At 40.8% G+C, this 21,487-nt stretch overlaps 2 protein-coding genes across 2 annotated transcripts; one reads left to right on the forward strand and one right to left on the reverse strand.

Moving 5' to 3' along the window:
• Window positions 1–409: 409 nt before the first annotated feature.
• Window positions 410–874, reverse strand: LOC128981989 (uncharacterized). The gene has a single exon (XM_054401019.1). The coding sequence runs from the start codon at window positions 872–874 to the stop codon at window positions 410–412; it is 465 nt and encodes a 154-aa protein (XP_054256994.1).
• A 17,790-nt stretch (window positions 875–18,664) lies between these two features.
• On the forward strand, window positions 18,665–19,816 carry LOC128981990 (uncharacterized). The gene has a single exon (XM_054401020.1). The coding sequence runs from the start codon at window positions 18,665–18,667 to the stop codon at window positions 19,814–19,816; it is 1,152 nt and encodes a 383-aa protein (XP_054256995.1).
• Window positions 19,817–21,487: the final 1,671 nt, after the last annotated feature.

The following is a 21,487-nucleotide window of genomic DNA, read 5'->3' on the forward strand; positions in this document are numbered from 1 at the left end:
TTTAACAACAAAATTGTGACTTTTTTTGTAATAATTATTTATAAAAAAATCTATAACATGTTTTAAGGTAAAATATACATGTATACGAGTTAATAGTACATTCAAATATGTTTTAAACTATTAAATAAGTACATAAGGAAATTCTACTACCTTATTCCATTATTCCATTGGACGTGTAGACGGCTAGACGGCATGTGTATGTTCTTCAAACGGCAGTATTTACAAACAGATAATGCACTGGTTGTTTCGCTCACTCTCAATATATTGTATAGGCCTATATAAATATTAGCCTATATTACTATTCTTGCACGTAAACCTTTAAACAGAAATAGTTCTCACACCTAACAAAATATTTTTTGAAATAAACACTCATCCTACACTAATACATCATATTTTCAACATCGTTCAGTTAGTAACTGTCGAAATCGAGCACTCGTATGTCCTCAAAATCGCTATTTCCATCTTCACTTGGCAAACTGTGAATGGTTTCATTATCCGAGCTTTCACTGCTTTCGCTATCATCGTCATTTAATGATATTATAATCCTATCCACATTTTCGTCCATTAGTGCATCCCTCTCCCAATATAATTCTTCAATTTTTTCCACATGTTCGCAACATTTCTTCCATTTTTCAGGCGTATATTCAGAAAAAAGTCTCATACACATTTCTTTCTTTGCAGCCATACTCTCGGCCAAACACTCTCCTAATCTTCCCTTGATATCGCCCCAAACGAGTTCGATAGGGTTCAAATCGCAGTGGTAAGGTGGCAGGAGTAAAACATCATGCCCTGCGTCATAAAACAGCTTATCTATTGTGTACGTTTTTGGAACGGGAGCAGATTTTACAAGAACTAGTAATTCTGATTTTGTCATTGTTGGTGAACAAGTAATGTTATTTTTCAAGAGCCAGTCGATTATTTGCTGTTTGACTGAGGAGGCGGTTGGTTTTTTGCCATCCTGCTTATTATGGTAACTTGCGTTATCGAGAACTATTACACATTGGGGGGGAATGTTAGGCAAAAGTGCTTCTGAAACCCACTTTGAGAAGTTCGTGAAATTCATCTCGTCGTGATAGTCCTCTGATTGTTTTTTCTTTTTATCAGACTGCCACATACGTAGTGCATTAGGCACAAATCCCTGTTTAGAACCTGCGTGAATTATAACGAGTCTAGGGCCTTTTCCTATGGACTTTGTTGAGCCTAACTCAGACTCAGACTGCCAACAATTTGAAACAGTGTGATTCTTATTTACATAAGTTTCGTCTAGGTACACTATGGTCTTATTCTGGTTTCTTAAACGTCTGATTTCTCTCAAATAATCTGCCCTCCATTTCACTATTTCCGGCTTTTCCATAAGGATCTTTCTGTTTGTTTTACATTTTTCTCATCGAAATCCCATGTGATGAAGCGTTCGTCTAAGGTATTCGCGGCTACACTTCAAAACGTTTTCCTCTTCAAGCACAGATTTCAGTTTTGACAAAGTGGGTGGTGTTTTTCTTACGACGTAAAACTCGTGGATTTTCCTTCTAATCACATCTCGCGTGAATCCGTCGATAAAAATCTTTGACTTTCTTTTTCTAGATTTGCCCGACGGCGTCGAAAAATTTAGGGACCCCTTACTGACCAAGGACTGTTTCCCTTTAGCTGCAATACGTTTAACTAATGCAATTGACACGCCGGTGGCAATACTTGCTGATTCAGCAACATTATATTTAAGTTTAAGCTGCTCTTTTTGCTCCTTCAAATGTTTGTAAACGTTATAAACAACTTCGCGTGCTTGACCTCGCAATGGTCTACCAGAAGAACACGACGATTTAGAGGTTGAGGCCATGATCAAGGTCACTGCCCCCGAGTCGAGCCGGTGCCGGGGCTCGCGCGGGCACAGAGACGATACGACGAGACTGGTGGCAGCGCCAGCGCACAACTGATCCCCACCACTGCCTCCCCCACTTCCCCGCCAGCGCCGCCACCGTCACCCCTCTGCGCGCGCGAGTGACTCGTGAAACGGTTTATGCGCAGGATCTTTTGTAAGTTGTAGGCCTATAGTAATTTTTGTAAATGAAGAAATAAACCTGCTAGACCCTATAGGTTTTTAGGTAAAATCATTGAATATTGGTAATTAGTCTAAGATAAAATCAAAACTACCACAACATCAAAGAGAACAAACACTTAATATACCCTATAATAATAAAATAATAATCACAATCTTGTACTAAATGCTTAATGACTTGAGAGGTATTGCTAAACTAAATAAGTCACTTTATAATTATTGCAATGTAGTTAACATTATCACAAAATCAAACACAAAGAGTCAAACACATACCGGTACTCACAAATAACACTGCATTTGAAAAGTCTATGGCAATAAACTGTATTATATATCATAATGAAAATAAGAAAAACTTTAAGAGATGCAACCTTTTCTTATTTTGTATAACCAATTATTACTAATTATTTTATGTTACAAACAATTATTTCACAAAAATCATTGTAGTTTGGTCAAAAAGATTGTAGTATTGTTAATTTTTTTAAGCTAAGAAATAAGCCTGCTATAGGCTTCTATGTAAAACTAGAAATATCACAAAACCAAAGAGATCAAACCGTTATTATGATAAAACACTTTGTATGCAATATAATAATAAAATAATAATAATACTCATAATCTTGTACTACTAAGCACGTGATGACTTGAGAGCTAAACTAAATAAATCACTTTTTGCAATGTAGTTAACATTATCACAAAATCAAATAGTTAAACACATTCTCACAAATAACACTGCATTTAAAAAATCTACAGCAATAAACTGTATTATATATCATAGAATGCAAATAAGAAAAGCTTTAAGAGATAATTCTTATTGAGTCTTATTCTTATTGAGTCTTATTGAGATGCAACCTGTTACTTTTTTATATAATAACGTCACAAACAATTATTTGTTTGTATCGATACATTTATTAATTATAAAATGTTTACAAATGAAAGTTGCCTGTACGAAAGTTCTAGTCTTTTTAGGACTTCTGAATTTTTTTAACATCGTAATTTGTTTGTATCGATACATTTATTAATTATAAAATGTTTCCAAATGAAAGTTCGTTTTACAAATAAAAAAAATCATTAATTATTGACAAATATTCGCAAACGTTCACATTAAGAGATGTTTACGGGTGGTAATGAAAGTGTTGAAGACGCTTAAATGAAAAGACTCTGCTAGTTGGGGCCAGACAAATCGTTTTCGTACTTTCATATAGTTATTAGTTCAATTAAAAAAATTAAATATATTGCAAATTGATAAATTGCCAATACAATTAAAAAATGCAAAATAATCAAGATTTGTCTTCATTATATGGACGTCATGTAGGGGAGTTGGTACCTTTCGCGAATCCAATGTTAATTAAATGGGCTAACAAGCATAACTTTAGGTACCATTATCTCCTCAACCATTTGAGCTACCAACCCCAAATTTTTACCACTTTTTAACTATGATATTATAAACATGCTGTACCAAAATAATAGTTCCAATACAAATATTTCTATATAAAAAAATAAAATAAAAATTTACTCGTAAAAATTATTTTATATATTTTTCTTATTACAGGTATAAAATTGTTTTCATGCAACCTACCTTTATTAAACTGCTAGGGTAATCCCATTAGGTAGTCCACAAGATGCATAAAAAAATTCACTGATGTATCTTTAACCGTTTTTAAAATAAATGTACCTAAGATAAGAAAAACACAAGTTTCGGGAATTCGCATTTAAACATAACACATACGTCTCCACCACTAAAAACCTCCAGGACAGTAGGTTTCTTCTTCTTTGTCCTCCAATTTTCTCTTCATCTTTCTTCTCTGCACCCTTCTCTTCTTGTTTTCTTCATTTATTTCCTTGTCAGCTTTTCTTATACGTTCGGCATCGATCCGTTTCAGGCCCAAAACCGTGAATTTGCCGGGATTGATCTGAAGCCTTTTTAATACATTGGCTTTTCCTACAGCTCCTTCATTAAAACTAATCACAGCATCTGCAACTCCTAGCCTAAGGGCATCTAGGCCTACAAAAACAGTTTTAGGTAACCTTTGCCATATGGTAGCATTAAAGCTCTCGTTAGGATTTTGCGTTCGGCCATGGAGGCAGCGAGAAAGCAAATCTTTGTTTGTTAAATCCTGGTATATAGGTTTCATTACCTCACACACAGCCTTAGGTAGAGGGTGTAGGTGCTTATAAGTTTCTCCATTCAATTTAGCTTTATTATATTTGCACCAGGTATCATTCGTTTTTGGGCAGTAGTCGTGCATAGGCTCGGCATCCGTCGACATCCGGTGATAGAGAGTAGCCCATATGGCTTTTTGCATATCCGCTACACTGCTCAAATTGCTCCTAATTGCTTTCCCATAATAAGTTTGCAATTGGTCAATTTCAGCCCCTGTCAGGCGACCAACACCTCCTATAAACTTGTCATCGCTAAGTTTAGTTTTTTTGAAGTTCCGCTTCAATGTTCGTAGGCGGGTACCCATACGTTTTTGTACGTGGCCCACGCATTCCAGTTTGGAGATTTCAAATTCATCTCCATAAGGATTGTTCTCCAAAACTGCTGAAAACCCTTTGGAGTCCCCATCTCCAAGATATTCTTTATATCTGAGGCCCAGCTTTTCTTCAGAACGACCACACAATGCTTTGGCACCTTCCACCTCCATCCCACCACTCGAGCCGGTGTAGTTTGCTTTACAACCTAATTCCTTATGTCTAGCCATTTTTTCTGGGTTTTCTATGTTTACTTTATTTACACAACCAGTGCAAAATTTGGTAAGACATTCAGTGTCCAAAACCTTGCCACTGTCGAAGCTGGTTACCGTTATGACACCATTTAGGGAAGTATGGCCCCGCTTCTGCCATGTGCCATCAAATGCGGCTGCAATATTGTTGTCACCATCATTTAGTTGAATGGCTTCAACTGCAGCATTTCTCATTGAGGCCTCACTAACCTCAATAGCAGCCCAAGAAAGCTTAGCTGTGTATTTAATAAATTTAGTACTTGGAGGTGCTAAATTCATCACGGCAGAAAACATTTTTGCTGATTCATTGCCTTTCCCGATAGATCTTAGGGCGTACGCAAACCTTGCATTTGTTTCATACATGTTGTGAATGGCTTTGGATGACATGGCATTTGAGGAATTGGCGCATTTGGTACATTTGATCACTAACTTGTGAACCAACCCCGCGTGGAAGTTTGGGTCAATATCTAGTTCGACACAGTTACTGTTGGCGTGAAATCTGCATTGTGTAAACGATTTTATGAGGCCTGAAATCAGTTCTAAGTCAACAACTAAGTTTACCTGAGATTCATCATAGCTCAGCTCATTTGGGAGCTTTGAATTTTTTAGTTTCTTTGAAGCAGATGACTGTTTCAGTGTAACCTGTTCATTAGGCCTAGGCCTAGGAGTCTGATCAGCAGTTGGAGGATTGGCCACACATTTTGATGTATACTGATTTCCTCTAAAGCTTCTTTTGGGACAAAACTTCCTAATTCTAGGCATTACAACCACACTATTTAAACTACACTGGATAAAAATAAACAATTCTAAAAACAAACATACCACAAAGCTTGTTTCAAATAGTTGGTAAACATAACCTATAGTCCGTCCGTTCGGCTGTGATACCCAGCGGATTAGGACGCTTCTCGGAACTCGACCGACCCTCCCCGACCGCTCGCCGGGCTAGCCAGCGACAAACAATGACTCATCTACAGTACCAGTCCCACAGATTTTGCAATTTTTTTTATTTTAATTTAAAATAAATTGTTATTTATATATTTGATTTATACACGAAATTCTGAAAATAATGAGCCCAAACACGATATAATTACTTGATATCTACGATCTGGAAGTCGGACAACGCTGATGACGGTATACTGTAGTTTGTTTATAGTGTATAAAGGATGGTTCATTTTTTTTGTGGCTCAACCATAAATCCCTAACTTACAACGAAAAAATTGGTCAGATTTTAATGAATTTTAGGATAAGAAATCACAACTAATTGGCATTATCATTAAACTCTTTATGTTTTGATTCTTCAAGAAGAAAATAATATACAGCACTATATAGAAGGGAAGGTACAATGTTTTGCATGATAAAAATAACAAAATATAACAAGCTACATTGCCTACAATATAATTTACACACTTAGGCCTACATGCTTAATCTAATATATAAAATTCTCGTGTCACAGTGTTTGTCTGCAAACTCCTCCGGAACGACTTCACCGATCGTTATGAAATTTGGTAGCCTATGTAAATTCTGTAGGTATGCGAATCGGACGTAATCTATTTCCCGTTTCGAAATTCTTAAAACGGCTCCGCGCCCCAGTTAGTCCAGTCAATAAAGGTATTGTAGAGGACATGGAGAGGGGGATATTTTTTTTCTGCGGGAATGTGTTCGGGGTAGTTAGAAGATAAAAATACCAAAAGTCCCCGCCCCTAGCCCTGCTGCTTCAGCGGGGGGGGGGGGTGAAAGGTCCCATTTTTTAGTTTTTTACTTCTACACTGAAAACCATGCGTCGCACGGAAAAAATTTTAATTATAAAAAGAAAGATGATAAAATTCTCTACAAGAATGGTTATATACATTTCTTATGTATATGCTTTTGGCCCCGTTTATGCACCAAGTGCGGGAGCGGTGCGATAGCGGGCCCGCTCCCGCTGTAAATGAGTCTGTTTATGCACGAAGAGCGATAGCGGTAGCGGTTGGTTAAAGGAGAATGGAAGGGGGACACAGTCTTGCCAACTCAAACTCTGCCAAATAATTAACACAACTATTTGTCCTAAGTGTACGTGCGCGTGGGTCAAGTTGGCAACCCTGGCTTCAGCCCAAGCAACCGCTGCGATTCCTAACTACACAGCGGGCGAATTAGAAATCGCAGCGGGAGGTCAACCGCTATCGCTATCGCTCTTGGTGCATAAACAGCCCCATTTAACTCAATGGTGTTAGAAATCGCTCCCGCTGTCGCTACCGCTACCGCACTTGGTGCATAAACGGGGCCTTAGTTTTAAAGATATTCTCGAAATAATATAAATTTTTTTCTAAATAGATTTTTCAGACGTTTTTTTCTAAGGATAGAAAACGGGTTTAGGAGCACTTACCTATATAATATAATATACCCATCGTATATATTGTGTTAAAAATAGTTTATATAAATTTATTTAAGTTATGTATTTTTGTCATGGAAAGAAGTAATTTTGGCATAATTATTACACTAAAAATGAAAAAAGATGATTTTTGCAGCTACATTTGTCCAGGTTTATTTATAACAATTACCGAAACCAAGACTTTTAATATACTATTGTTCACGATCTGACTCACTTGGGACGAGAGGGTCCGACTTCTGTCCCAAAAACAGGTGCCATTTGGAACTGAGAACCACCATCCAGGACATTTCCATCATTAAATTCTTGTTGATTAGCCTCAATATTGGCTATCGAAGTAATAATGCGGTGTAGGTCTATATATTCTTTATCTTCCTTATGCATCAGAATGGGCATTCCATGTAAAAAGTTCTCTTAGCAGTTCTGGCATAACGGGGTACAATTGGACATTAACAATCGTACAATCCCATTTGGCACCGTTAACAATCCTTTAAATCTTGATAGCTTTTTAACTTGTACAAATCCTTTGAAACAGAATTAAAGGTTTTGCTACAAAGTTTTAATCATTGCAATATCGATGGTTGAACCCACAGAGGACAAAGGGAGAGCCATATTTTCCCGTGACAACTTGTTGTCCGAAAATGATTAATTACTTACTGACCACGTAATAGAGCATCGTAACAGTTGACGGATTCATCTCTTACAACCCCAGATGCTTTTGACATGATGTCTTGAGTTTCAGGGAAGAGTGGGATATTTTCAAACATTGCTGTCAGTTTAAAAATATATAAAATGTCATCATTTGTATCATTTTATCAAAGACAACTCTGTTTGGAAAACCAACTACCCTCAGAAATGTGGCGTTGGGAGTGCAAAGATGTTATCTTTTTTTAGTTTTAACCAATGAACCACCTAACCCACGTAAATGTTGGGCTTGTTTTTTTTTCAAATATACTAAAGACTGTAGCAATAAAAGATGTACATGCAATGAAATGTCCATTAATTGTTCCTCGTTGGCCGTTATGCCAGAACTGCTAAGGGAACTTTTTACATGGAATGCCCATTCTGATGAATGAGGAAGATAAAGGATATATGGGCCTACACCACATTATCACTTCGATAGCCATTATTGAGTCTAATCAACAAAAATTTAATGATGGAAATGTCCTGGATGGTGGTTCTCAGTTCCAAATGGCACCTGTTTTTGGGACAGAAGTCGGACCCTCTCGTCCCAAGTGAGTCAGATCATGAACAATAGTATATTAAAAGTCTTGGTTTCGGTAATTGTTATAAATAAACCTGGACAAATGTAGCTGCAAACATAATCTTTTTCAAATTTATTTTTATCTACATTTGCAGACGACACAGCACTCCTAACATCCCATGAAGACCCATTTTTAGCTTCTCAAACACTACAAATTGGCCTAAACAGTCTTTCCACGTGGCTACAATAATGGAGAATCAAAGTGAACGAAAGCAAGTCTGCACACATAACATTCACCACCAGAACAGCTAACTGTCCCCCAGTCCACTTAAACAACGTACTTCTGCCTCACCACAATGAAGTAAAATATCTGGGCATCCACCTCGACAGAAAACTTACCTGGCGAAGCCATATTTGGAATAAACGGCAACATCTAAATTCAAAGTTTCGACAATTGGCCTGGTTCATGAATAAAAATTCAAAACTGTCAATAGAAAATAAATTATTGCTTTACAAGGTTGTCCTCAAACCAATTTGGACATATGGCATTTCTTTGTGGGGAACAGCTTCAAAATCAAACTTGGATATATTACAAAGATTTCAGTCAAAATTACTACGAACCATCCTGAGAGCCCCTTGGTATGTATCCAACGTCACCATTCACTATGATTGCAAAATTCCATTTGTTACTGAAGAAATTACGAGCTGCAGTAAAATATACATCTCAAAGCTTGAATTTCATCCGAACCATTTGGCCCTCAACCTCCTAGACAACAGTCAACATGTCTACAGACTAAAAAGAGAAAATGTTTTAGACCTTTCTACTCTATTTGTACAGCAGCTCTGAAATTTATTTTCTTTGTTTTTTTTTTGTTAGTGCTAAAGCTGTTTAGCTGCTAACTCATGCATTCCAATTTTTATTTTATTGTTAAAAATGCCATCATATTTACTTATTGTTTACTACAAAACAGATTGTAAATAAAACTATGTAAAAAAAATAATATTTAGTGTGCCAAAATTACTTGTTTCCATGACAAAAATACATAACTTAAATAAATTTATATAAACTATTTTTAACACAATATATACGATGGATATATTATATTATATAGGTAAGTGCTCCAAAACCTGTTTTCTATCCTTACTAATGTAATTCAACAGCAGGCTAATCGATTATATGAATTTATTTGGAAAAAAATGTCTGAAAAATCAATTTAGAAAATAATTTTTGAGAATATCTTTAAAACTAATGCATATACATAAGAAATGTATATAACCATTCTTGTAGAGAATTTTATAATCTTTCTTTTTATAATTTACATTATTTCCTTACGACGCATGGTTTTCAGTGTAGAAGTAAAAAACTAAAAAATGGGGTCTTTCACCCCCTCCCCCCGCTGAAGCAGCAGGGCTAGGGGTGGGGACTTTTGGTATTTTTATCTTCTAAATACCCCGAACACATTCCCGCAGAAAAAAAATTTCCCCCTCTACATGTCCTCTACACCCCCCTTTTGAGCATTCATTGACTGGACTAAGTGGCTCTGGAGTTTCCCATGTTAACCTTATGAGAAATGGAATTAATGAATCTTAACAGCTGTTTCAATTAAACAAGTTGGTTCTGTTCTATGATGTTCAATAGCATTAAAGTTACAAGGATTACCAACAGGGTGCAGAACTATTATTTCTTTTACATTTATGTCAACAGCTAATTTGCAACCAAAAGGTGAGTGAGCGTAGCGAACTAAGTGTAGAAACATACAGACAGCGTAGCGTAGCGCAACGTAGCGCAGCGCAGCGTAGCGTATAGGAGCGCAGCGTAGTCCAATACACACAGAGAGCGCAGCGTAGCGTAGCGCAACATAGGTTGTAGACGGTCTTAATAGTGTACCCGGTACATCAGTATAGAAGATGGCTCTGTCGAAGACGGCTCGTATCAGTTTTCTCGAAAATACCTCAAGGTGGCAGTTTTTGATCAGTAGGAGAAGTGTCGGGGTGCATGAAGTGGGGTAGCGGATTTTTATCCCCCTGGAATTTTAGCCCCTGGGCAAACGTGACGTCACAAACCAGGGGGTAAAATTCCGGCCGCGAACTTTTGAGTTTCGCGACATCAGCTCGATGGATTAAACGCGGAATTAAACATATATTTTCACGGTTGTGAATTTAATCAGAACACATCAAATTATAAAAACCTAGAGTGTTAGGCCCGTCTTTTTACCCCCCGGAATTTTACCCCCGGAATTTTACCCCCCGGAATTTTATCCCCGGAATTTTACCCCCTGGCTAGATATAAAAATTAGTGAGAATGATTAATTATCTTCATTCTGTTTTAATTTAATAGTAAACATTTTATTATTAAGTAGCCTATCTTAATTTATTTGTGACATTAACTAATCGAACATGTTTTTAATTTTAATTTTGAGATTCAAGTATTAGGATTCGATCTTTGAAGCCAAATTTTGGTTAATATGACGTATATACAATCAACTGAATGAGATTACAAAATAAATAAATAAAGACAGGCCACTAAATAATGAAATGTTTACAATTAATTAAAAACAGAAATAAGAAAACCAATCATTCAATTTATAAAATCGGCCAGGGGGTAAAATTCCGGGGGGTAAAAATCCGGGGGTAAAATTCCGGGGGGTAAAATTCCGGAGGGTAAAAATCCGGCCCGTACATTTCAGTTGTCTAAACACTAGTTATATGGACAGGGGGTAAAATTCCGGTTTTTATCGCTGATTGAATTAATCACGCTCTGACTATTTTCATTAGACTTCGAAATCCGCGGGGGTAAAATTCCGGCCGCGAACAAACTTTTGGCCCCTCAGGTTACTACGTCATAGTGACGTCAGCTTTGCCCAGGGGGTAAAATTCCAGGGGGATAAAATTCCGGCGACCCCATGAAGTGTGTAAAGGCAGGAACTGGCATATGGTGAATACATCTTATTTCCAATCCTTAAAAAACACGAGTCTTGGTTTAAGAATTATGGTCGACTACAACGTTCGATCACATATTTAGTTTGGTGATTGAGAGACGCTTACAACTAATTGAAGGGGACCAATTGGTGCAGAAAAGAGACTAGAATTGACTCTTAAGCGTGTCTGCAGTCGAATGCGCTCCAATACGCTCTGAGAAAAACAAAATAGTTTGTTCCTCGGTCGTACGCTGCGCTGCGCTGCGCTACGCTACGCCGAAATACGCTACTAGTATGTCATACCTCATTTCAACGCACGGTTTTGATTTAAAACATGCGCTGCGCTGCGCTACGCTGCGCTACGCTACGCTGTCTGTATGTTTTTACACTAACTTCAACCTGGAGGCGAGTTAGCGTAGCGAACGAGCTAACCTGAAGGCAAGTGAGCGCAGCGAACGAGCTTCAACCTAAAGGTGAGTGAGCGTAGCGAACGAGCTCTAACCCAAAGGTGAGTGAGCGTAGCGAACGAACTTCAACCTGGAGGCGAGTTAGCGTAGCGAACGAGCTAACCTGAAGGCAAGTGAGCGCAGCGAACGAGCTCCAACCTAAAGGTGAGTGAGCGTAGCGAACGAGCTCCAACCCAAAGGTGAATGAGCGTAGCGAACGAACTTCAACCAGGACGTGATTGAGCGATGCGAACGAGATCATCTTGAAAATTAAACGTAACGGTACTTTCTTTCCATCGGTCTGTCTTAGGGGAAACCTATAACTTAGGCGATACGAAGTTCGCCGGGTCAGCTAGTAATACTATACAATTTACCCTCAAGATTCCGTTTAAAAAATTGATTTTTAACGTTCCCTTAGTACAAAATATTTGAAAAAACAGAGTACTGTATATATACAACGACCGTACCAATGTCTTAACTTTACCTTTAAATGAATGCTGTTGTTACATTTTTTATACAGTTACACATCATACAGAAGTTAAATGTTTTTACGTGATAAAAATAACGAAATATAACAAGCTACATTGCCTACAATATAATTTACATACTTAGGCTATATAAATAATAATACTATACAATTTACCCTCAAAATTCCGTTTTAAATATTGATTTTTAATGTTCCCTTACGAATAAATAAAAAAGAGCATATATTCAACGACCGTACGAAAGTCTAAATTTTACTTATAAATTGATGCTGTTGTTATATTTATTTTGTATTTACACGTTATAAATAATTATCAAGATTTTTAAAAGCCAGAGTATATATACAATGAGCGTACAAATTTCTAAACTTTACTTTCAAATGGATTTTGCTGTTTTTAGTTATTTTGTATTCATACATAATTATCAAAAGGTCAAATGTTTATACATGATAATCATAACAAAATATTAAAACAAGCTACATCACCTATAATATAATTTATAAATACATATACATACTTATATACATAATAATACTTAACAATTTACCTTACAAGAGATTTAGGGAAGTTCTGAGCACTCCATATCGTCTTCAGTTGAACTACTCTCACTTTCAGTGTCACTATTCAAGTCTCCTGGGCACAAGTTAATGACGAACTCCCTCACACTTTGTTCATCGAGTCCTTCACATCTCCATTCTTCGTCAGTAGTATTGTTATGGGTACCTTGCGCGATGTGCAATTGATGTGCACTGATGTGCCAGACCACCCACGGTGGCACCTCCCCCCCCCTCCCCCCTGCACCTCCCCCTGCACCTCCCCCTGCACCTCCCCCTCCCCCTGCACATCCCCCTCCCACTGCACATCCCCCTCCCCCCTGCACCTCCCCCGCCATGCACCTCCCCACGCCACTGCACCTCCCCCTCCCCCTGCACATCCCCCTCCCCCTGCACATCCCCCCCCCTGCACATCCCCCTCCCCCTACACATCCCCCTCCCCCTGCACATCCTACACCTCCGGATGTGCTAGACCTCCCACGGAGAGAGGTGTAGTCGGCGCTCCCTCTGATCCTAGGATATAAAGGAATCCACTTAACAGGTGATTGACGGATCCATTATTTGAGTTTCTAAAAGCTTTTAGTAAGACTATTACATTTGACGAAGGTGAGCAAATCTTGACAAGCATCTAAAAAGCTTTGTTTAGTTCACTAACAAAGGAAAGCTTCTAGAACGTTCCTTCGATTGACGCCGACAAAGGAACACCTGTTGTTGTTTACCACTGGATCTTCGTGGAAGTTTCTATCGTTTCTGCGTCGCACATTCTTTACCCCCTCTCTCTGGCTACACTGCGTTACTCGCCCGTTCCCTTCAGTTAGGGTTTGGACTTTGCACGAGATGGCTGACAAACAACAACAGTGGGCGAACGATATCGACGACGCCGATTTACACCGGGCGTGCGTCGAGGCGGAGGAGCGGGATCGGGAACATCAGGCGATTCTACTTCAGCTGCTGGAGGAGGAGGAGAGAGAGCTGAGTTACAAAATAGAGCATGTTTGGTGCTCCCAGCCTCGGGACGACGTAGAGTGGGCTCATCATGATGCAGATATGGCACGATGGGCAAAACTTCAAAATAGGATTATGGAGTTGAAGAAATAAACAGAATTTAAATCATCCTTCCCCTAATCCTCCTCCTGCTTCATCATAAAACGGTCTTTTTAAAGACCACCTAAGCCTTAGTGAGTTAAGTTCACTTTAATGAGAAAACTAGATGGTCCATACTCGCACCGTTTAGTTTTTGAGACCACCCACGGAGCGATGTGCCAGACCACGCAGGCATGAAGGCACCTCCCCCCCCCCCATCGTCTCGTCCGTCCCATCCTGCACCCCTAGGATGTGCCATACCACCCACGGAGCGAGATGCTGGCGGCTGTCCCTTTGATCTTTCGATACAATGGAAAGCTTTTATCGTAGGCACTCCCTTTGGTCCTAGGATACAAAGGAATCCACTTAACGGATGATTGACAGATCCATTAGTAGAGTTTCTATAGGCATTGTTTAGTCCAATATAACAATGGATAACCTTCTGGAACATTCCATCGCTTTACGCCAACAAAGGAACACGTGTTGTTTACCACTGGACCTTCGTGGAAACTTCCATCGTTTCTGCGTCGTGCATCCTATCCCCACCCCCTCTCTCTGGCTATACTGCGTTACTCATCCGCTACCTTCAGATAGGGTTTGGAGTTCACACGAGATGGCCAACCAACAGCAAGAGAAACAGCAACAGTGGGCGAGCGATATAGACGACGCCGATTTACACCAGGCGTGCGCTGTGGCAGAGGAGCGGGAGCGGGAACGTCAGGCGACTCTACTTCGGCTGCTGGAGGAGCAGAAAGAGTTGCATATTAAATTTTTTCGTATTTGGTCCCGTCAGCCCAGGGACGACTTTGAATGGAGCTGGTGGGCATATGATTCTAAGAGAATGAGAGAACTCTATGATGAAATCGAGGAGCTGAAGAAATAAAAAGACAATTATATCATTATTCTTCACCTCGCCTCCTTTTCCTTTCCCTTTTCCTTCGGCGTCAAACGGTCTTTTTAAAGACCACCTAAGCTTTAGTGAGTTAAGTGCACTGTAACGAGAAAACTGGAAGGTGCAATGTCGTGCTGTACAGTTTTCGAGTTGGACCACCCACGTATCTAGGTCCTGACGTCACCTTGTGATGACGTCATATCGTAGTATTAGTTGTTGGTTTACCCGCAGCAAAACGCTAGTGGTGGTGTCAATATCACATGATACAACCGCCGACAATTCAGTTAGTTCTGTGAGTGCGTTGAGTAAACTCGTGTCGTGCGTTCATAGTGTTATGTTCACTATGACTACTACTACTACTAGTACTACTACTGGTGACGTCGGTATGTCTAATATTGCTGATACAGAAAAAACAATACGTTTTATTATGGAGGAGATACAAGCTTTGGAGGATAACGCAATCAGTGGTTTTTCTACAGAACATGTGGAGCAGCCAGACTTTGAGCTGAAACAATTACAGCAGCAACAGCATAAGCAGGAGAAAATTAATAACAACAAGAAGAAGAAGACTCGTGATGTAAATGTGCAAGCTGATATTGGTAGTGAAATTAACAAAGAAGAAGAAAAAGAAGATGAACTAGGTCAAGGGCAAGACGAAGGATGGGTGTTTAGATCGGCTAACGATTCGCCAGCCATTACGTGGATTGACGAAGATTTTCAATACACCGTACAGAATCCCGCTAATCGAGGGCGAGTTTTATTGAAATTACATTTATTTGAGGAAGGAGTGCAAACACACAGTTGCGGCATATATTTGAATGAAAAGAAAGGAGATAAAATATACAACAGTGTGAATCATTTACTGTCACAATTAGAGAATTTATGGGTCGATCGTTTGACAGGAGTCCCGAAAATACACGGTGTGACAAAGTCAATGACGCCGCTACCCGCGTGGCGCCGACCAATGGATTGCGCAATCGAAAACGGCGGAAGAATAAAACAAAGGAAGAAACGTTCTGTGGCACCAGAGAAGATGATGCAATCGGATGAGACAAAAGATTATACCAACAATAGCAGCGTTTCCAAGAAGCCACGTGTTGATGCGCAGCTGCAGTCGAGGGGACGAAACAAAAAGAAACAACTACAAAAAACCGGTCTGTGCTAGACTCTCCTACAGGGGTGGATTCTGAGAAATATTGAGACACACCTGCATTCTTCACCCCACCACTGCGCTGTCGCTGCTTCTACAACAATTCATTCATCGTCTAACCACTGTGCGGATCGAACGTGTGTACAGTTTTGCTTGACTTAAACTTTTTTCACTAAAACATTTATTATGCCGAAATGCGAGTCAGTCAGTGTCGGTGGTAGTGGAGGTGGAGGCAGCAGTGATGTGATGGACTTAAAAAATGAACTCAACGCCGTGCAATTAAACACGCCATACACGAAGATCATCGATCTTTGTGAAGAGTGCGCTTATCGTATTGTGAAATTCGAACGAGTGACCACACCGTACGGAGAGACTATCATGGTTGTGCTGGAAGGACTACTCGGCGATGAGCTCTACATCCGTGTCTACCTACCACGACGCTTTAACGAGGCGATCACAGATCAACGCATTGAGCAGTACAACAGGGGATTCTGTGATCGACTATGCCTCGTCAGAAGAAGCGCTCCAGCTGGCAGTAAATATACTCCATTGGAGTTTGTTTGAAATAAATTTAAATTAATGTACAAAACTGTTTTTATTATCATTTTTACTAACCTCAAAAAACTAATGATTATTGTAATTTTCTTAAAATGAAATTGTAACTTTGATAGGTTTTGTAAGTCAATACGTATAGTCACGTTCACAGCATAATCAAATAGTCTTTTTATTTACACTCCTTTTTCCCTATTGTTATAAATAATTATCATAAATTAGTTTGTGGTGTTGTTAGTGTAGTCAGTAAGCAAAATGGACTTGAGGTGGAAACATCCGTTTTCGGCCATAGTAGCCGGCCCTTCGGGCTCGGGTAAATCACAATTCGTCATGCGATTCATAGATCACTCAAATGAAATTTGTGATACTGATTTTGCTAACATATATTGGCATCATCCGCACTCGAATGATATTGTCCAACAGAGCAGTAGCAGTGGCAGCAGAGGCAGAGGTATTGTCCAGTACAGAAACAGTCTGCCAGACATTAACGATTTCGACGGAAGTGTACCTAATTTGATCATCGTGGACGATATGATGCGTGAAACAGACAGCAGTGTGGTGGATCTGTTTACTAAAGGATCACATCACAAAAGCTTGAGTGTTTTCTTTATAACGCAGAATCTGTTTCATCAAGGTCGCGGTCAGAGAGATATTTCCCTTAATGCTCATTACATAGTGTGTTTTAAGAACCCTAGAGATCGGGCTCAGATAAAACATTTAGCTCGTCAAATCTATCCGGATAATACTAAATTTATAGAGGAAGCATACGCGGACGCTACACGCGATCCACACGCATATCTGCTGATAGATTTAAAACAATCTACACCGGATGAGATGCGCATTCGTTCGACTATCTTTCCGGACGATCCGATTAATTCTGTATACCTACCGAAGATTAGTGGTAGCAGGGGCCACATTAATAATAAATAGAACACATCCACATCGGGTAAGTATCAGTCGTCATGTCGCAGTGTGTGAGGAAAGACGCGGCTCTACTGTCGGCACTCGTACACGCTACACCGAAGGAACGTAAAGCGCTGTTAAAGGTGTGCGACATCAGTCGTATACGGTCGGTGTGCGAGTGCGCATACAACCTGTTACGCGGTAACGTATCGGTGTCTGACAAACGCAAGAGACAATTGAACAAGTATAAAACGAATCTCAGACGATTGGTAAAAAGAGGTGAGACTTGGGCTAAGAAACGCCAATATCTAGTACAGAAAGGAGGCGGTTTCCTACTGCCCATACTGTTGAGCACCGTACTACAAGCCATACTTCATAAATCCATCCCACAATAATAATGGAGTACGCGAAGAAAATGGTCGTCGTACCGCAAGAGTTGATCGAGCGGTTACGCAACAGTGGTGACAACAACAACAACAACAACAAAAACAACAACAACAAAAACAACAACAACAAAAACAACAACAATGATAATATAAAGTCGTCATCGAATCGATTCGGAGATGACAGAGGCAACAGTATCGATAATGAAATGCATCGCATATTGACGGATAAAACTTTGAGCGATTACGAAAAATGGAAGCAATATCAACAGGTGTTGCAAAGATTTTTACATTTTGCCTCTGTCAATAGACAACCGATCAGTATTCCCATCATAGAGACATCAACATCATCATCATCATCAGCAGCATCATTACTGCAAGCAGCATCAGCGTCGTCGCCGCCACCCGGTACAGTGGAGGAGATAGTGGACACTTTTTCTAAAACGTACAAGCCGGATGTGCGTAATCTGTTACGATTCATCGTCCGCGAAGGTAGTGTGATAAATTGGGATAAGGACTTTGCGGTGTATGTGCGAAATGAAAAAATTCCCGATTCGAACATCGTGGACATATTACACTGCATAGTGAGAGTCCGTATGGTGGATTACATGCCCGCCGGTTGGTACGAAGTCATGAACGCGTTACGCGACATGAATGTGCCCAAGGAGTATATAAACAATTCAACGGCGTTACAGTATCTGGGTGCGGGATACAGATCGTTACGTGGTGACGTGGCGTCGGCTGCGGCAAGTAGTCCGATCATATCGTCGGCACCGAGAACACCTATGCGCGATCGTTTACGTTCTGCTTACGTTAATCAGCAGCGGACGCTATCACCTACGTCACCGTTACCCTCGTTGGCGGCTCATCGAAGACAACGAACACAACAACAGCAAGATAGAGATCAATCACTTTCACCGTTGGACAGGTGGGAACCGTTTTCACCATAGTGCGGATAAATCATGGAACGATTGTACTACGATCCCGAAGATCCGGCATCATACGGTGGCGTCACACCTCTAGTGCGAGCGATTCGTGACGGGATTGAGAAGAAAAACAATAACAAGGGGAAAAAGAAAAAGACAACACGAAAAGTGGTGTTGGACTGGTTACGAACACAAGACACTTACACATTGCACAAGCCGGTGCGTAAACGATTCGCACGCAACCGTTACGTTGTATTCGGTCCGGACGAATTGTGGCAAGCAGATTTGAATGACATGCGCGGTCTGAGTGCGTTCAACGACGGAATCAATTATCTGTTGACGGCGATTGACGTGTTCAGTAAAAGATTGTACGTGGTGCCGTTGAAAACTAAGAGCGGCGCAGAAGTGGCCAACGCGTTCGAGAACATATTTAAAAAAACCACCGTCACACCTCCGAGATGTCTGCAGACGGACAAGGGTACGGAATTCACCGGCGCCAAGGTGAAACAATTGTTCAGAAAATACAATGTCAGATACGTCACGACACAGAACCCCGACGTGAAATCGGCGGTCGTTGAACGTGTCAATCGCACTTTGAAATCACGCATGTGGCGCTATCTCACGTACAAAAACACGCACCGTTACATCAACGTGTTACAAAAACTGGTGAACGCCTACAATCGAAGTGCACACAGAAGTTTGGGCACTGACGGTGGCAGAGGCTTACGGCCGATAGACGTGAAGAAAGAAGATAAGAAAATCGTTTATAGAGTGTGGAAGAACATGTACAGCAGTGGCAGTGGCAGCGGCATCAAGACTAAATTGCCTAAGCGAAGAAAGGCGAAATTCATAGCGGGTGACACGGTGCGTATCGCTAAGGAAAAAGGTACGTTCACCAAAGGATACGAGACGAACTGGAGTAAAGAAGTGTTTGTCGTGGACCGCGAATACGGCCATAATCCGTTGCCGTTGTACTTGTTGCGTGATTTGAATGGATCACCATTGATCGGTCGTTTCTACGAAGAAGAATTGCAGAAGATCACTCTGCCACCGGACCGTCTGTACGAAATCGATAAAATACTTGTCACCAAAGGTGACGGTCGCAGTAAGCGTTACCTCGTCAAGTGGATAGGTTACGGTAACGAGTTTAACTCTTGGATACCGGCGTCGGAAGTTAAACAATTATAAGGCACGCATCAGCAAAAAAAACAAAATAAATAAATAATAATAATTATAATAAAACAAAAATGAGCAAACACAGTCAGTTCTATTTGACACTGCCCAGTAACAGTTCGATGAACTACTATCCGAACAACACTGTGGCCGATTATATCACTCAACTGCCCACGTCGATACATCTGACGGACGGTGAATGGGAAGTGGCACTGGTCGAAGCGCATTATCCCTGTTCGTTTCTGACGGTGGGCAAAGACGCGAAAATATTCATCTACTACGAAGGTCTCAGCGACATAGCCACCGGTGGTTCCGACAAAACCAACAAAGTCAAGGTGAAAATTCTCAACGTTGAGCCCGGCAACTACAAAGATATCGAAGAACTGATACGTGTGATAAACACTATGGAAAGCTTACAGTTTTACGCCACGTTCGTCTACGACAGAAACACCAAATTGGTGGATATAGCGATTCGCAGTCACGTGGTACAAATGGAATTGAGCACAGGTCTCGCGCTGCAGATGGGGTTTGATCCCGCCGAGACGGACTTGAAGAGCAACAAGAAAGCAAAACTGCCGGCCAACATACAAGCCGGACTGCCGGGTGACATGTACGTGTATTGCGATTTGGTCGAGCCACAATTGGTTGGCGATACGGTGGCGCCGTTATTGAAGATCGTCAACATCGATACGTCAAACTACGTGTACGGCGCACACAAGACCGTTCATTTCACGGATCCACACTACGTGCTTGTCATCAAGAGTGCGTTCGAGAACGTGGAAATCGACTTAAGGGGCAGCACGGGTGATCGACTGCCATTCCACTTCGGGACTACGTGCATGAAGCTACACCTGCGCCGATCGCTCGCGACAGCTTAAATAGACGACGACGACGACGACGACGACGACGACGATAGCATAAACATCAGTGGCAGCAGCAGCAGCAACGATGAATACGAACGATCCGTATTTGGCATACTACCGGCGACAGTTGCAACAGTCGGGACATGGCGTGTCGTCCGTGTACAGAGGTGCGGCATTCCAGCGTGGACACGGTATCGGCAGTTTTCTCGCCGGACTCGTACGTTCTGTGGCACCGTTACTGAAGTCCGGCGCGACCACTGTCGGCAAGGAGGCGTTACGTTCGGGAGTCGGATTCTTGGGTGACTTGGTGTCCGCCGGTGGTACGCAACATCCCAAGTACGCGGCTGCTGCTCGTCTCAAAGAATTTACCGGCTCGCTGAAACGCAGAGCTGATGACAAAGTAGAACGTGTATTGAGTGGCGGTGGCGCGGTGTATAAGAAAAGACGAATACGTCGCGTCACGCCACAGTCGTTGGCGACACTTCTAAGAGTACGGACGTCCACTGCTACCGCCACTAAACGGAGGAGGAAGAGGAGCATGAGAAAATATTCTACCGCCACCAAGAGACAGCATAAGAAAACGAATAAACGGCGCAGAACTACGACCAAAAGGATTAAAAGAACGAAAACTCGACGTTCTACAACAGGCAGTAAGAGGAGGACGACGCGCAGGAGCAGGTCTAAAAAGATTCGATCTACGAAAAGAACGAGAGCACGAGTAGGATTACCGGCAATAGATATATTCAATTAGACGTGATAAAATTTTTCTACAACAACAACATGTCGTTCATCCATCAGAAATCGTGCGAATGTGTGAAAACCG

This window comes from Macrosteles quadrilineatus, unplaced genomic scaffold, assembly GCF_028750875.1.
Source record: "Macrosteles quadrilineatus isolate MER2022 unplaced genomic scaffold, UCM_ALF_1.0 Scaffold_74__1_contigs__length_567022, whole genome shotgun sequence".
Taxonomy (NCBI): Eukaryota; Metazoa; Arthropoda; class Insecta; order Hemiptera; family Cicadellidae; genus Macrosteles; species Macrosteles quadrilineatus.